This window comes from Amphimedon queenslandica, unplaced genomic scaffold, assembly GCF_000090795.2.
Source record: "Amphimedon queenslandica unplaced genomic scaffold, v1.1 AMPQUscaffold_13474, whole genome shotgun sequence".
Taxonomy (NCBI): Eukaryota; Metazoa; Porifera; class Demospongiae; order Haplosclerida; family Niphatidae; genus Amphimedon; species Amphimedon queenslandica.
This window is the reverse complement of record NW_003546290.1, coordinates 83,042-98,096: the sequence shown is the minus strand read 5'-3', so window position 1 is coordinate 98,096 and position 15,055 is coordinate 83,042. Positions and strand designations below refer to the sequence as shown.

The 15,055-nt window shown below is 34.0% G+C and overlaps 2 protein-coding genes across 3 annotated transcripts; one reads left to right on the top strand and one right to left on the bottom strand.

Moving 5' to 3' along the window:
* Positions 1 to 822: 822 nt before the first annotated feature.
* On the top strand, positions 823 to 10,782 carry LOC100632280 (xanthine dehydrogenase/oxidase-like). 2 transcript variants are annotated; one of them, XM_019994368.1, is made up of 28 exons: positions 823 to 1,003; positions 1,049 to 1,106; positions 2,185 to 2,281; positions 2,337 to 2,442; positions 3,064 to 3,190; positions 3,263 to 3,354; positions 3,399 to 3,470; positions 3,593 to 3,740; positions 4,596 to 4,754; positions 4,804 to 4,880; positions 4,932 to 5,025; positions 6,143 to 6,237; positions 6,288 to 6,478; positions 6,527 to 6,722; positions 6,796 to 6,923; positions 7,160 to 7,271; positions 7,363 to 7,563; positions 7,636 to 7,921; positions 8,251 to 8,320; positions 8,366 to 8,453; positions 8,514 to 8,600; positions 8,647 to 8,984; positions 9,032 to 9,173; positions 9,218 to 9,370; positions 9,433 to 9,501; positions 9,554 to 9,712; positions 10,206 to 10,460; positions 10,505 to 10,782. In XM_019994368.1, exons 1-28 carry the CDS (start codon positions 941 to 943, stop codon positions 10,673 to 10,675), a joined length of 3,834 nt encoding a protein of 1,277 aa, XP_019849927.1. In that variant the 5' UTR covers positions 823 to 940; the 3' UTR covers positions 10,676 to 10,782. The 2 variants fall into 2 exon arrangements, with proteins under 2 accessions (XP_019849927.1, XP_019849926.1); XM_019994367.1 differs by having other exon boundaries at positions 2,182 to 2,281.
* Positions 10,783 to 11,456: 674 nt separating this feature from the next.
* Positions 11,457 to 14,168, bottom strand: LOC100632153 (tripartite motif-containing protein 3-like). Its single transcript, XM_011404452.2, has 2 exons — positions 14,142 to 14,168; positions 11,457 to 14,092 (listed from the first exon to the last, which is right to left on the bottom strand). The coding sequence occupies exon 2, from the start codon at positions 14,087 to 14,089 to the stop codon at positions 11,897 to 11,899; it is 2,193 nt and encodes a 730-aa protein (XP_011402754.1). The 5' UTR covers positions 14,090 to 14,092; positions 14,142 to 14,168; the 3' UTR covers positions 11,457 to 11,896.
* Positions 14,169 to 15,055: the final 887 nt, after the last annotated feature.

Here is a 15,055-nt window from a genome sequence, read left to right as displayed (position 1 = left end):
TCATATATATTCCGTTGATAGCTGGGATTGTATGGGGTTCTTGGAAGCTTTGTAAAACATGTCATTCTAAATGTAATGCATCTGCTACAGATCCTTTGACTGGTAGTGTTAATGCATATGGTGATGGGTACATTGCATATGATAATGATTTTCCTGCAGAAATTTTCAACCGAAGTGAAAGTGAAAATGTCCTACTAAAAACCTAAAAGTAAAGCTTTTTGTATTTGTGTATTTTGGTGTCTATATAGATACTTTTAAAACTTTTATTGCGTTGATTAATTTTGTTCATGATTGTAATTGTTGTTTTATATCAAAAATTGTTGTTTTTAGCCAATTTATGGTGAGAAAAGTAGCAATACTGTCCCATTGATGTTAGCAGATTTTGCGATCTGAAAAACAAAACTGAGACTATAGATTTAAAATTTATGAATTTAAATTTCCAGCTAGTCATTAGGGTGTCAAAAACTAATTACAACAAATTATGAAAGGTTATTCATATTAAAATTGCTAACTAAATTTGAACCCAGACTGAGTTATAGGATTGCAGAATACTCTGTGTATCTTAATTCTATTATTAGTGGATGTGTGATATGGTATTATATGTGTGGCCAAAACCCATTATTTATTAAAAGAATATTTTGCATGGATGCAAAATATTAAGACAGCTATGTCTTAAATTTTTATCTGGCCCCTGAGGCACTACACATAAAGCATAATGACATGCATGATATTTCTGTTTGAACGCATTAAAGCAACAAGTACTACATTAAATTTTCTACCTGAAGTCAAGAGGAGACCACCCCCAGAATCAAATTTTTTAATCATGTCATGTATAAAATGCATAGCACAAGAGGCATCCATGTTGTCCATATGGGCGCCCGCCGCCCGAACTTAGGAGGGCGTGCCGGCTTTAGTTATAAAATCTATGTAGGCTACATGTATGTGTCGAGCTACATGTAGTTGGCTAGTTGCAATGATTTCTTTCTTTGTAAATGGGCAAAAGGTTAGTTTAATCTTCCCTTTATTTTGTTTTGAATATGCTCTTTAGATTTTGTTGGAGAATCCTGAACCAGAGACTAAGCTACTTGACTTGCTAAGGAAATCTCGTTAGTTTTATTATAACTGGCAGATTTATTGGCCTCGCCCAGCTTTGCGTAGGCGAGGACTGGGTACTTTGGTTGTCTGTCATTCTTGGTTTTATGATAACTTAAAAACCGTGAGCTCTAAATCTGTGAGGATTTTTGTATGTTAGAAAAAGTCTTGCTCTACAGTCTCGACTGAGATGTTTAGAGAGCAGCTTTAGGTACAGGAAGCTTTTAAACTCACGAGAGAATGCCGCGGCAATGGCAGTAGTACTCTGGAAGTAAGTGGAGCTCTTTTCCAGTAGGTCAAGACTAAATATGTGTGGGATTCTTTAAATCCTTCTTGTTCTTGAGTTATAGATGTTCAAATTTTATCCCGAGTTAGTCTCGTCCCTCGCCCCCTTCAAAGGGGCGGGGGACGAGACTAATCCCGAGTGAATTGCTGTAGCAGTAGTTCATATGTTTAAAGACCCTAAACTTCATTAAGTCATTCTATCTAGGCAACAGTATTTATGCCATTATAGCATCTTATAGCGCTTAGAAGAAGAGAAAAAAGTATGAACCTTCCTTCTCACATGGTCTTGCTGCATATTGATTAATTAATGCCACACCTTTAAGCTAGGAGTTGCTGCCTGGAGCAGCTAGCTTACCACTTCTGCAAGCATGCAAGAGCAAGCATAACTGCAGTTAGGAAGCTTGCTGTTATGATAATCCCTCGGCCTCAGGAGCACACTTCAGTTCTAGATTTTTTGTATAGTATGTTTTTGATAGATAGTGGCCACATCAAAAGCCATGGTTTTGAAACCCATGATGTTGTTTTTTAAAGTGCAATAAGTATAAATAGTGTATTAATAAGTGATAAATCTTGAGATGCTAATAGGAATCATGAACACATTTTACCAATTTTTGGAGGGACTCCAGAGTCCCATCATACTTTTCACACTTGCCTAGTCTGTCACTTTTTTTCTACATTATATATAGCTACTGGTTTGGGCTAGCTAAGCAGTCTAAGCCTAACACCTCCCAAACAGCTTTAGGGTCGAGGCCACGCACCTTTGGTGTCTCGTTATAATTATGTTATAATGTCTTTCCATGCCAGCAGTGCATTTGACTGGTACTAAGCAAGGTTGTAATGTAGGAGGATGTGGTGCTTGTACTGTAATGATATCAAAATATTATGCTTCAACTGATGAAATAAGGTGACAACAAGTAACATTGATATACCGGTAACTCTTAAGCAATGATACCTTGTAGGCATTGGTCTGTTAATGCATGTTTATTGCCAGTGTGTTCATTAGATGGACTAGCTGTTACAACTATTGAAGGAATTGGTAATACTCAAAAGCTACATCCTTGCCAAGTGAGTTTTGTTTGGTGCACTATACTAACACAGTATTACCTTCTGTCCCATGAATTGAACCTAATAATTGGTGAGAAATTAAATTCGGTAATTAGACAAATTTTAGGAAAATGCTACATTCCAGTTATTGACTGTCATGTGGTAAGAGATGAATAGATGATGAAACTTAACTTGTTGTTTTTTAGCCTTGCCAAATTTTATCACTGCCAATAAAACTCACTGTATAGGCATGGTTTAATTGTTTTGGTGATTTACATTATTTTTGTGTAAATTTAATTTTTTTGCAGGCTCAAATCCACTAAAAATCATTTCTTGATTCCACTAAATTTTATTAACTTTGACTAAAAACTACCATTATAGCTGAAAACTTCTGAGGGATTAGATCTTCTTGGATTTAATTTTTATGAATCAAATTCTTGTACCATAATTGTTATCTTTGACAATTTTAACTAAACCACAAAAACAAGTCTTTTAAAATTTTCCAGCTATACAGTAATATAAATTTTGTAGACCAATAAATTAATTAAAAAAATTTTTTTGAACAATAATTATATTAGAGCCACGGAATAAATCACATACATAGTATTATGATTATTATTTTATGAACATTGATTTTTCTAGGAAAGTATTGCTAGGTCTAATGGTTCACAGTGTGGATTTTGTACTCCTGGTATGGTTATGTCTATGTATACATTATTAAGGAACAATCCAAAACCTACAGAAACTGAGATGCAGTTATCACTTCATGGTATATGATTTACCATAAATTAGATAAATTATTATCACTTTCCAGTCTAATGATATTTTTATTCCATGTTAGGTAATTTATGCAGGTGTACTGGTTACAGACCAATCTTGGATGGGTTTAGGTCATTCTGTAAAGATTGTAGTTGCTCAGAAAAACAAGAAGAAGTAATGTTATTGATTGTAGTGTATACTATAATGCATTAATGTAGCTTAAGAATTATGGCAATGAAAGATTCATTATTGAACCATCACAAGAAGTTATTTTTCCTCCAGAATTAAAAGTAATAAATTTGTTGAAAGTTGAATTAACTTCATTCATTCATTATTATTATTATTATTATTATTATTATTATTATTATTATTATTATTATTATTGTTAGTACTATTACTGTTATTCACTCAGTTACAAAATTCAGCAATGACCTCGCTGCTTATACAAGGATCAAGAACAAAGTGGTATCGTCCTATAACATTGAATGAGCTCCTTACAATAAGAGAGCAGTTTCCTGCCAATTCAGATAACATGATTGTTGCTGGGAATATTGGAATTGGTTAGTAGACTTTTATTATGTAGTCGCTAATGACAATTTTCTTTAAAAGTGTAGACCTGGAGTTAATTACAAAACGTTAATTGCAATCCTTTTGTAAAGATAGACTCAATTAGAATTGCAATTATATGTATGTCATGTTGAAGTAATTTTAATTACAAATACTTTGTTTTGTATGGCTTGCTAAAAAAACAGTAGTTCAGCTTCATACAAGCAAGAGTGCATAATTGTCACCATGTTTTGCCACAGAGCATGCTAAGTGAGCTAAATAGCACACTTCGTGAGCTGACAAGCACTGCTATAATGTGCCTTTAGAATAATTTTTGAAAATTCAATTTTGGTTGTAATCAGCTCAAACTATGTACACAACATCAGAACATGTAAGTGTATCAAAAATAATTAAAATAGAGAGTCCTTTCATTTTTAATTTTAACAAAGTTTGATCAAAATGCCTGAACTTTAGTGCAAGGAATTTGGCCTGATTTTTTTGAGCAGTTTAAAATTTTGTTAAAAATTTAATTTTGATTGGAATGCACTCCACCGAATAAGTGTGTGTATTTGTTTTTTTAAATGATATTTGTTTATCTATTTTTGACAAAATATCATGGATCAGGGTTTCTACAAAGCTCTACTGAGCAAGTTAAACAGCACCTCACAAGCTGGCAAGAAGTTGAGCACTATACTGAGAAACCCTGATTGAGTACGCTATGACAACTCAATTTTAAGAATAATTCCAAATCAGGCTTAAGCCTCATTTACAATTTCAATCATGTAATTGTAATTGTAATTGAGCCTTTAATATTTTAAGTGACCTCAGATCTGTATCAGTGGTTTAACAATTTGTTTCTATGCACGTAGGTTGTGACAAATTAGCCAAACCTTCAGTTTTAATAGCAGTTAGTTGTGTAAATGAGTTACAAGTATTAGAAATTAATGAGAAAGGTCTACTAGTTGGAGCAGCTGTCACTATAGGATGTCTTGAAGAGAAACTAATGAAAACCATGAAGTCTTTACCTGGTAACTATATTTATTGGGAACTAAATGATCTACATGTCTTGTACTTTAGAATCAAAGACCAAATACTTTAAAGCACTTTTAGATATGCTGCATTGGTTTGCAAACCCTCAAATCAAAAACGTTGCTGTAAGTGAACATGATTATTACGTATAGTATTATGTACATCCACTCTCATAGACAATAGGGGGAAATATTGTGAATGGTTGTCCTGGTTCTGATCTTATACCAGTATTAATTGTCGCTGGAACTATTCTTAATTTTGCTTCAAAAGGTGAGATATTTCATTTTACATTTATATCTCAAAGTCATTATGCATGATCATAATTTTTATCAAAAATTAATTGTGTATGTACATGTACATGTTTGTCTTTATTAGCATCATTTCAAAATTTAGAGTTTAATTTCATTTTATTTTTTGCCTCTGAATTTTGGTACCAGCGCTGTAGCGCACTTATTAGTGTAGAAAACTAAACACTATAACTTTATGTACAATTTATGTCCAACAACACCTGTAATTACTAAATCTACCATGCCTAGTTGCAATTGAGCAATGCCTCTTTGCAATTGCAATTGTTTGATTTTAGGTTCACAAATAACTGATATTCCACTAGGAGGTGTACTGTTATTAAGTAATTTACAGGGTAATAGGAGGCTAGTATGAAGGGATTGGAAATTGCATGGGCGGCCTGTAAAAACCAATGGAGGGTGAAGTTGTCACTTCCCACATCCTGTTCTGTCCTTAGCAACGGGAGAGGTCCACTTTTTCCCTGTCTCAGTAGTTGCAAAAATAAAGCAAATTAATGCATAAAATGCCTAATGACTTCTATACTTATCAATGCAAATTTCATACAGTTACTCAAAAGCAATAATTTGTTTCATTCAGTGCTAACAGCGGGTGTCAAGCAGGACTGCTTTTCTGACATTCTGTACCTTTTACTAAAATGTCTCTTGTTTTACAACAAAGTAGCAAGCATAGAGTAATCAAGCGCTTTGAATTGCATGGAACTAGGGTATTCTTAGACTTGTAGCTCATAGATCTTCTCCAGAAACTCAAGTTTTGTGCTGTCAAAGTGACAAAGTTTCTGTACCTTTTTCTCCAAATTAATAAATGTTTAAGCTAGGAAAGAAGCACATGCAACAGGTAATACATTGCTTTAATGAACTGGCTAGTAATGGTATTGATATGGTCTTTTGGAATCCTATAAATCTGCCATTCTCTGGCAAGATTTGGTAACTTTTGCATTGTAATTATTGCATGTGGAAAATTAGAATTATTATACATGTAGTGATAACTTCTGCATATGCAAATTTCAATCCCTTTATACTCTACTATTTATGCATTTATTAACCTCTATCTCAGTGTATAACCTATACGTACATACATGTAGGTTCATTTAGAGAGACAGTTATGACAGCATCATTCCACACTAAGATGTCAGATACAGAAATTTTACAGTCATTGATAATACCTTACTCTAATGAGGTGATTTATTATTAATATTTTATTTGTTACGATAATCTTGATTTTTAAAGGATATTTATGTTGCTGGATATAAACAGGCTAAAAGGAGATATGTTGCTACTGCTATAGTTAATGCAAGCATGTCTGTTGAAATAAAGAGAATAGGTGAAGCATGCCGCGTTGAAGACTGTAAAATAATGTATGGTGGAATGGGACATACTGTAATAATGGCTGACAAAACACAGAAAATGATAATTGGAAGGTTTGTGTAAAACTTGTACATAAATAACAGATTGTTTTTTGATGTTAGGGAATGGAATTCATATTTATTAAATGAGGTTTATGAAAGTTTGTCATCTGAAATAAATTTCTCAAATGACATTGAAGGAGGAATGGTGAAGTATAGACAGCTCCTGTGTCTTTCTTTCTTTTACAAGTTTTATCTTCAAGTTCAAATGGAATTGGGCAACTCACCACCTCTTGGTAATGAAGAATCTGCTTTAAAAGTACGCTTATATTGAGTAGAGAGATAGTGCAACATACTGAATGATTGATGAAAGCAAATTTTTCCTTGTATAGGATTTTAAAGCTGTACCTGCTAAAGGTACTCAAATTTATAGCAAAAAGTCTCCTCAGTCATTAAATGATACCATTGGGCAGCCAGTAATGCATTTATCAGCATTAGAACAAGCAACTGGAGAAGCATTGTAATCAAAATACATATACAAATACAATATCATTTATCTGGAAATTTTTACTGTGATTTAAATTTTATTGAATTAGAATTTCGCAAAAAAAATTAGATTACTCATATAATTACATGCCACATTTAATAATACATGACAGAGTCTTATTTAGTAAAAATTAAATCACAGCACAATTTTAAAACACAAAAATTTTCTACCACACTAATTACTGATCTACGGTATAATGATTGTTTTAGGTATGTAGATGATATTCCAAGTATTGACGGTGAAGCATATGCTGGTCTTGTAATGAGTGAGTGTGCACATGCTAGATTCAAAGTGGATGCATCAGGATTAAAAGAAATAGAGGTTTGTGATACTTTCATGTCATCAATTACATGTACATGTATGATATGCATGTATATCAAACAAAAGTTATAGTCTAATTCTTCTACTTTAGGACATTCTTGGTTTTGTGTCAGTAGATGATGTACCTGGCAGTAATACATTTGGTGATGACAATTTTTTTGCTGATGGTGTAGTAACAGCTGTTGGTCAAATCATTGGTATTGTTGTGGCCAAGACAAAAGAAACAGCACAAAGAGGAGCAAGGAGTGTCAAAATTGATTACGAGAAATTACCAACAATTCTAACCATTGAAGTAAACAAAGGGGAGGCAGAATTGTGATTATTATATCTATTATTCATTTATTATTATTTTTCCATTATTTAGGAAGCAAGAAAGGCTGATAGTTATTTTGGAGCGGCAAATGAATTTAATATTGGTAACATTAGCGAGGGTCTAAAGTCTTCATTTCATAAACTTGAAGGCTCTATTAAAATTGGTGGCCAAAAGCATTTCTATTTTGAAACTTGTGCCTGTTTAGTGATACCAAGGAGAGAGCATAAAGAAATTGAGCTAATTTGTTCATCACAATTTCTTAACAGATGTCACAAAAGCTTGTCAACATGCTTGGCAATTCCTTCAAATAAAGTAGTGGCTAGAGCTAAGAGAATTGGTAAGTAGATGTGTCAAAGATGGGTCTGGGTCATTTACATACAACGATTATGTTTCATTCATATATCTACATGTAACTTACCGATACAAAGCAATTGCTTTTATTTGTAATCCTATTTTTTAATATACATGTATTAGTCCATAGTCAATTAATTACAAAATTGATTCAATTTCATGGTTTAATACACTTCACGATTTGGTAAAATTTAGTGCCTATTAATATATGTCAGGGCAAACTTCAATATATGTTGAATTTCTGCTTGAAATATACATGTACATGTGCACAAGCAGTTGCAGTTTGAATGTAACTTGACCATTATATGTTGATAGGAGGGGGATTTGGTGGCAAATTGGTTCGTCCTTCTCTACTTTATGCAGCAATTGCTGTGGCTGCCAATAAGTAAGTGTACTTGTGTATGTATGTGTATGTTAGTGTATCTTGTAGGTTTCAGGTTCCAGTGCGGATTATGCTTGATCGAGAGGAAGACATGCAATTTGTTGGGTCGAGATCTCCTTTTGTGGGAGTATACAGTGTAAGTACATGTACATACATATATGTGGTTGCATAAATAATTCATTATATGTTATTTTAGGTTGCATTCAATGATGAAGGGAAACTTATAGCTCTTGATGTTCAGTTGTTCAGTAATGGTGGTTCCACACTGGATTTTTCTAAGTCTGTAAGTATAAAAACACTAAAAAGATTGCGTACTATAATTCTTTTAGGTAATGGAAACAGCACTAGTACATTTGCAAAATGTATACAATGTACCAAACGCTCACTTCAGTGGTAGAGTCTGTAAGACAAACATACCATCATGCACTGCTATGAGAGCATACGGTAGACCACAGGCTCAACTTATAATGGAGTCCATTATGACTCATGTGGCTCATGAGCTTGGATCTGATCCTGTTAAGATTAGAGAAATCAACTTTATAAATGATGGAGAGAAATTAGTTTCTGGCAGAAGAATGGAGGGGAGCACTTTAAAGAGATGTTGGAATGCTTTAATTGAGAAATGCAACTATTACAAGATAAAGGAAGAAGTAGACATATTTAACAAGTAAATTCTAAAAATGTTGAAAGTACTGCTTATATACATATCTATAGATCTAATTTATGGAAGAAAAGAGGAATATCTGTCATTCCAACCTGTAGTCGCATTACACCCTTTGGTCAAGCAACTGCATTAGTTCATGTGTATACTGATGGATCTGTTCTAGTGACTCATGGGGGAATTGAAATGGGACAGGTATAGCATACACTATTTGTATTACATGCAATCATCTCTTTTAGGGGTTACATACTAAAATGGCTCAAGTTTGTGCTCGTTGTCTTGACATACCTATTAATAGGATACATGTATCAGAAACAAATATTGATAAAGTTCCAAACTCTGCCCCAACTGGTGGATCAATTAATAATGATATATATGGAATGGCAATAAAGGTTAGGCTCATAATATGACTTTCCAGCATTCACTATAAATAAATTATAATTTTGAATTGCAGAATGCATGTGAACAGATAATGGAACGATTAAAGCCTTTTAAGGAAGATGATGATAACTGGGAAAAAAGGGTATGTAATCAAAATTTGTATACAAGAATATTTTAATTTACTTTGTGTTTAGATTAATCGTGCATTTGCAGCTGGAGTTAATCTTTCAGCTCAAGGTTTTTACCATCCACCTGATGCTTGGGAAGGTACTGAAAAGGTTTCCTATTGTTATTATTCTTTCGGAGTTGGTTTTTCAATGGTTGAGGTTGATATATTGACTGGAAATTGGAAGGTAATTTTAAAATGATGCTACCATACTGATGTTACTGACTGCTTTGTAATGTCATTTACAATGTACTTTATAATATATAATATTTGGGTGTTTCATTTTAAGTACAAAACTAGAGGATCACAAACAAAAAATTTTGGCCTAAATATATTATGACAGTTAATATAAATCTATACCTTCATTATTTTACGGCTTGGTTTGAGTATGGAATTTTTGTGTTCCATGTACAAAGGGCTTTCCACAAGATTTTGGCATTATACTCATGCGGTCAGTGGATTGTAATACCAGCTTATGAAGCATACTCTTTACCTCAGTAATCTCACTTAGCATGCTTTGTAGAAAACCTTGCATTAGTGTGCAATGTACATGTACATGGCTACATGTATGAATGTTGAAATAATTTTTATTCAAATATTGGCAAGCCCTTTAGCCCAAATATCTTTACCAACATGGATATAGTAGGCATATTTTCACTTTATTTTTCATGTACTTGTAGGTGGTGCAGACTGATATATTAATGGATGTTGGAGACAGCTTGAATCCAGCTATAGACATTGGGCAAATTGAAGGTGCGTTTGTTCAGGGGATGGGTTTGTTCACTATGGAGGAGTGTAGCTATTTGTCTGATGGAAGTCTTTATACTGACAGTCCTACTACTTATAAAATACCAGGTTGTAGTGACATACCTATTGAGATGAATGTTACACTTTTGGATAATTGTCCTAATAAGAAGGCAATATTCTCATCTAAAGTTAGTTGTAATATAATCATTAATTATTATTTGTAATTATCTAGGCTATTGGTGAACCTCCATTGTTCCTGGCATCTTCAGTGTTTTTTGCTATTAGAGATGCTGTCAAGAGTGCTAGAGAAGAAAAAGGAGTTACTGGATACTTTGAATTTTTTAGTCCAGCCTCCACTGAGAGAATAAGATTGGCTTGTGAAGCAGACCAGCTCAATCAATAAAATTAACACTAAGTTGACATTTTTGTGTGACTTATTTATTCATTGTTAAATAAGCTGTTTAACTTTTGTTTAATTGCTCACAAGCTAGGCAACAGTTATGTACAGTACAACCTTTATAAAATGATAAGAACACACTAAGAAAAGTAGCCAAAAGTACCTTTTGAGGGCACTTTTTGTAGGATCTTACATAGTGCCTACACAATTCCCCAAGACCACTCAAATGGCAATTATGAAAAGCCTACAAATTACCTCAATTATGAAGACAACTAATGTCAATACTGGTCCCAACTTCCAATTTTGTAAAAAATTGCAGCATGTATAATACCTTATTCTTTAAAATATTATATTTTCATTAAGCCAAAATAATGTGCATGCCTAAATTTTTGTGTCCTTGTATTTAGATTTTTCATATTGTAGACAATAAATGAGGACATCAGCTTTGTATCTATAGTGTACATGCACTTATGTACATTACATAATGTATTGCTGTTTCAGGCATTAAGAAAGTGTCATTTTTATTGGTAAAAATGATCAGAGTAAAATATGCACCATGATTTGTGACTTGAATGCAGTAAGGGCTGTTGCAACAGCTAGCATAGTGCAGTGAGATACTCTCCCTACACTATCTACTCTTGTCTACATACATTAGATGCACAAGCAAATGGTATGTGTATCCCTCTCAGTTTTGTTGGCAAAGGTTTTTAGCAAGTTTAATGGAATAGAACTATAAAAAAGCAGATAAGCTGCTTGTCATAGAGCGCTCGTATTTACCTCAATCAAGTTGACACCCAAACACTGATCAATTATAAAACACGGCATGCAATATGTATTGATCAATATTGATTATGAATAATGCATGCATGAGATGTGATGTCATGAGTTCACTACAAGTTCCATAGATCATTCCATAGATCTAAATAAATTTTAGTTCTTCTGTTGAAACCTGGAAAGATATGTACAACATAGGCCACGTAAATACTATCAGTCAGTAATTAGAATACAGTAAATACAATACAAGAGAATGATTCACCACCAACACTATCTTATACTATACCATGCACTCACTCAAAAACCAATGTAATTAATTATTTTAAATATTATAACGTAATAAATGTGGTTTTGTTTGTGTGTATGCATGCATGTGCGAAGACAAAAAAAATGCTTAACACTATTCTAATAATACATAATTGTTTTAGCTACATTATTATTATTGGAGCTACGTTAATATTTCATTATACAATTGTTGTCAGTATCAGCAACATAAATAAATCCATCCTTATCCAGTGCTATACCATACGGATTATTTAATTCTGAGATCAATTTGACTTGTTTCCCGTCAGAATTCAACAAGTAAAGGCAAGAGTCGACACAATTTGTGTTGTAAGTCAATACCAAAATATGCCTTCCATCATCAATAGCAATTCCTTGCAAAGAACTAGAGCTAATAAGATTATTGTACGTATCAAGATGAGTTTTACCGTCAGGAGAAAAGACTTGAACAGAATTGTTTTTAAAGGTGGCAACATATATCTTCCCTTCATTATCAACTGCTACATCAGTTACATTACCATTGCATTGTATGACTTGTACAAATGCACCATCCTCCTTAAACACTTGTACTCTTTTGTTTCTATACTCAGATACAAATATATTACCCTTACCATCAGTAGACATACCTTTAGGATACCAGAGTTGTCCATTCCCATTACCTTTACTACCAAACTGACCAATATACTGACCAGTAGTAGCTGAGAAATACTGCACACGATGAAGATTATGGTCAGACACATAGAGCCTGTCTCCTACCAGCAATAAACCATGAGGAGACTTAAATTGTCCATTGTCATCACCCTTAGATCCGATCCTTCGTACTGGAGTCCCATCCTTACTAAAGACCTGAACAAACCCATCATTACTACTAGCAAATACTTCACCATTAGTATGAATAGCAACACCGTAAGTATGATTTCCCACGTCAAAGTTTCTCTGGTTAGTTAGTGTGGTATAGTCTCTTGATGCTTTTACTGACAGTGGATAAGGACTGCCTATAATATGGTGACCTCTCATAGTCACTGATAGCTCATATCCACCAATACTTTGAGGTGTGAATGATACAATGGCTGTGTTGATATCAGGAACTATGACAACTCTACCCTCCTCTTTACTCCCATCACTTTTGATAAAGGAAGCCTTCAAAAAGTGTGCAGCCTTATTAATGCCTGCCGGTAGAGCAACTTTGAATTTCCTTTCTTTCTTAACTGTTGCCAACGGAATAGCTAACCCACTATCAATGGAATAAAATGATGAATCGAGCTGGACATAGCACTCTGAGATACTTCCAAACTCACTAATTTCTTTACTTAAAGTGGGCACATCTAAAAATCTTGAAATGGCTCCTTTGTCTTCTATTTCTAGAGGTAGCTTCTTATACTCTTCAATGCATTCCTCTAGTTGATTGGTGATTAGCTTCTTAACACTGAGAACTTCACCTGGATCAGTACGCTCACTCACTGATGATGCAAGATGACAACCACAAGAAACCTGTTTTACCAGTTTACGAAACCTGTCCAACTGCTTTTCAACAGAATTCCTCTTAACACTAGCAATCTCTTCAGTCTCCATTAGTAGCTCATGGCATCTCTTATCTAAAAGAGCTTTAAGCTCTTCAAATGTTTCCTTGATTTCCTTGCTTACTTCTTCCTTATGTGCTGCTATCTGCTCTAGCATCTTCTCTCCATTAGCAATAGCTTCAGTGACTGAAGGAATGACTCCATCACAACTAGTAACACTTTCCTTTAATGCTTTACGTGCTGTTTCACCTACTCCAGTGCAATCGACTACATTGTGACTCTTGTGCTGAATTAGCAGGCAGTTAGGGCAAACTAATTTCTCACAATCGTTACAGTAATAAATCAGTTTTTGATCTGTATGCCACAAGCAATAACCATCCTCATGCTTAATAGGAGACAATTCAAGGGATTCCTTTGTTTCTAGATCAATTAACTTGTGACTGCTTTTTTTAGGCTTTCGTTTGTGACCTTTCTTACAATAATCACACAGAAACTGGCCACAATCACAGCAATACACGACAGCTGCATCACTGGAATCGTCAACACTACATTCATCACAAGATATCGCTTCTTTACCAAGAATCTTCTTTTCAATTGAAGCCTCTTTTGATTTATGTTCAAACCAAAGGTTTTGAGCGAGGCCTTCAATTTTACCATCAGGTAAATTAACGCTAGTGTCACACGTTGGACACTTTAATGAGGTATCAGCACTACCTTGCTTCTCTTTAGCTTTTATCAGACACTTCTTACAGAACGAGTGAAGACAGGGAAGCATGAGGGGGTCAGTGTAATACTCTGAACAAACCTCACAAGTCATACTAGTTGAATTCGTGTTTTCTGCCATTTCCTAAAAGAAACAGAAATCAAAATAGATCTAATTAATTTTAAAGTATCACTTTTAAGAGATTTAGCCTCAGATTTAGCAGTCTATTGTTTAGTCTCGGGGTTATCTATTGTCAGCCCTGGCCTTTATCATAGAAAGTAACCGGGATGGGTTACGGGACCGGAAGTTAATTATCAGACCATAGATAATAGAGTAAATTTAATTTACTCTAATATCTATGATCAGACTCTGTTATTATTCATTAAAATTAATGGCAGCAATCAAATGAATCAATGGCATCTTACAATGGCTGAATGTAAATTGTTATAACTAAAAACCAGCAACAAGGAAAATTTAAAAACAACTTTAAACAATGTAAAAACATATAAAGAGTCTCTTTATTGTAGTTTTATAGCAATAGAATGCAGTCTATTCTCCTGAGAGGTACGCAAAGGTCATACCATGGTAAAGTTGTTTTTCTTGAATATTTCCTAAAGAACACTCTGGAGAAACAAGAGAAGTTGCCTAAAGAATGTAATAAATTAAGTAACAACATTATCATGACAAAAATACACAAATGATGCGCTCACGTGATCCTGTTGCCAATCCCGGTTACGTTAGTCTATTATATCCCTGATTTTATGCATTACATCATAGATATACAAACACATAGATTGGAAACGGTCGGATATTTTTAACACAAGGCTTGTTACGGGAATATTAAAAAAATTCTATCTGGCATTAACTTCATTGCTAACTTTGCAACATTGAAAATATCCTAACTATTGTGCTGTTACAACTTGCTACCTGTATCTAGTTAGCACCTGTAAAACACATTCATTTTTATTGTGAGTGCATGATAATTTGTATAGGATTACCCCCCCCCAATGCAAATTTCATTCCTACACATATGCTATGTTTACACTAGCTTCTTTAACTGAGCCAGCCCTACGAAAAGTGGGCCAGCACAGTTTCATTTGATAGTGT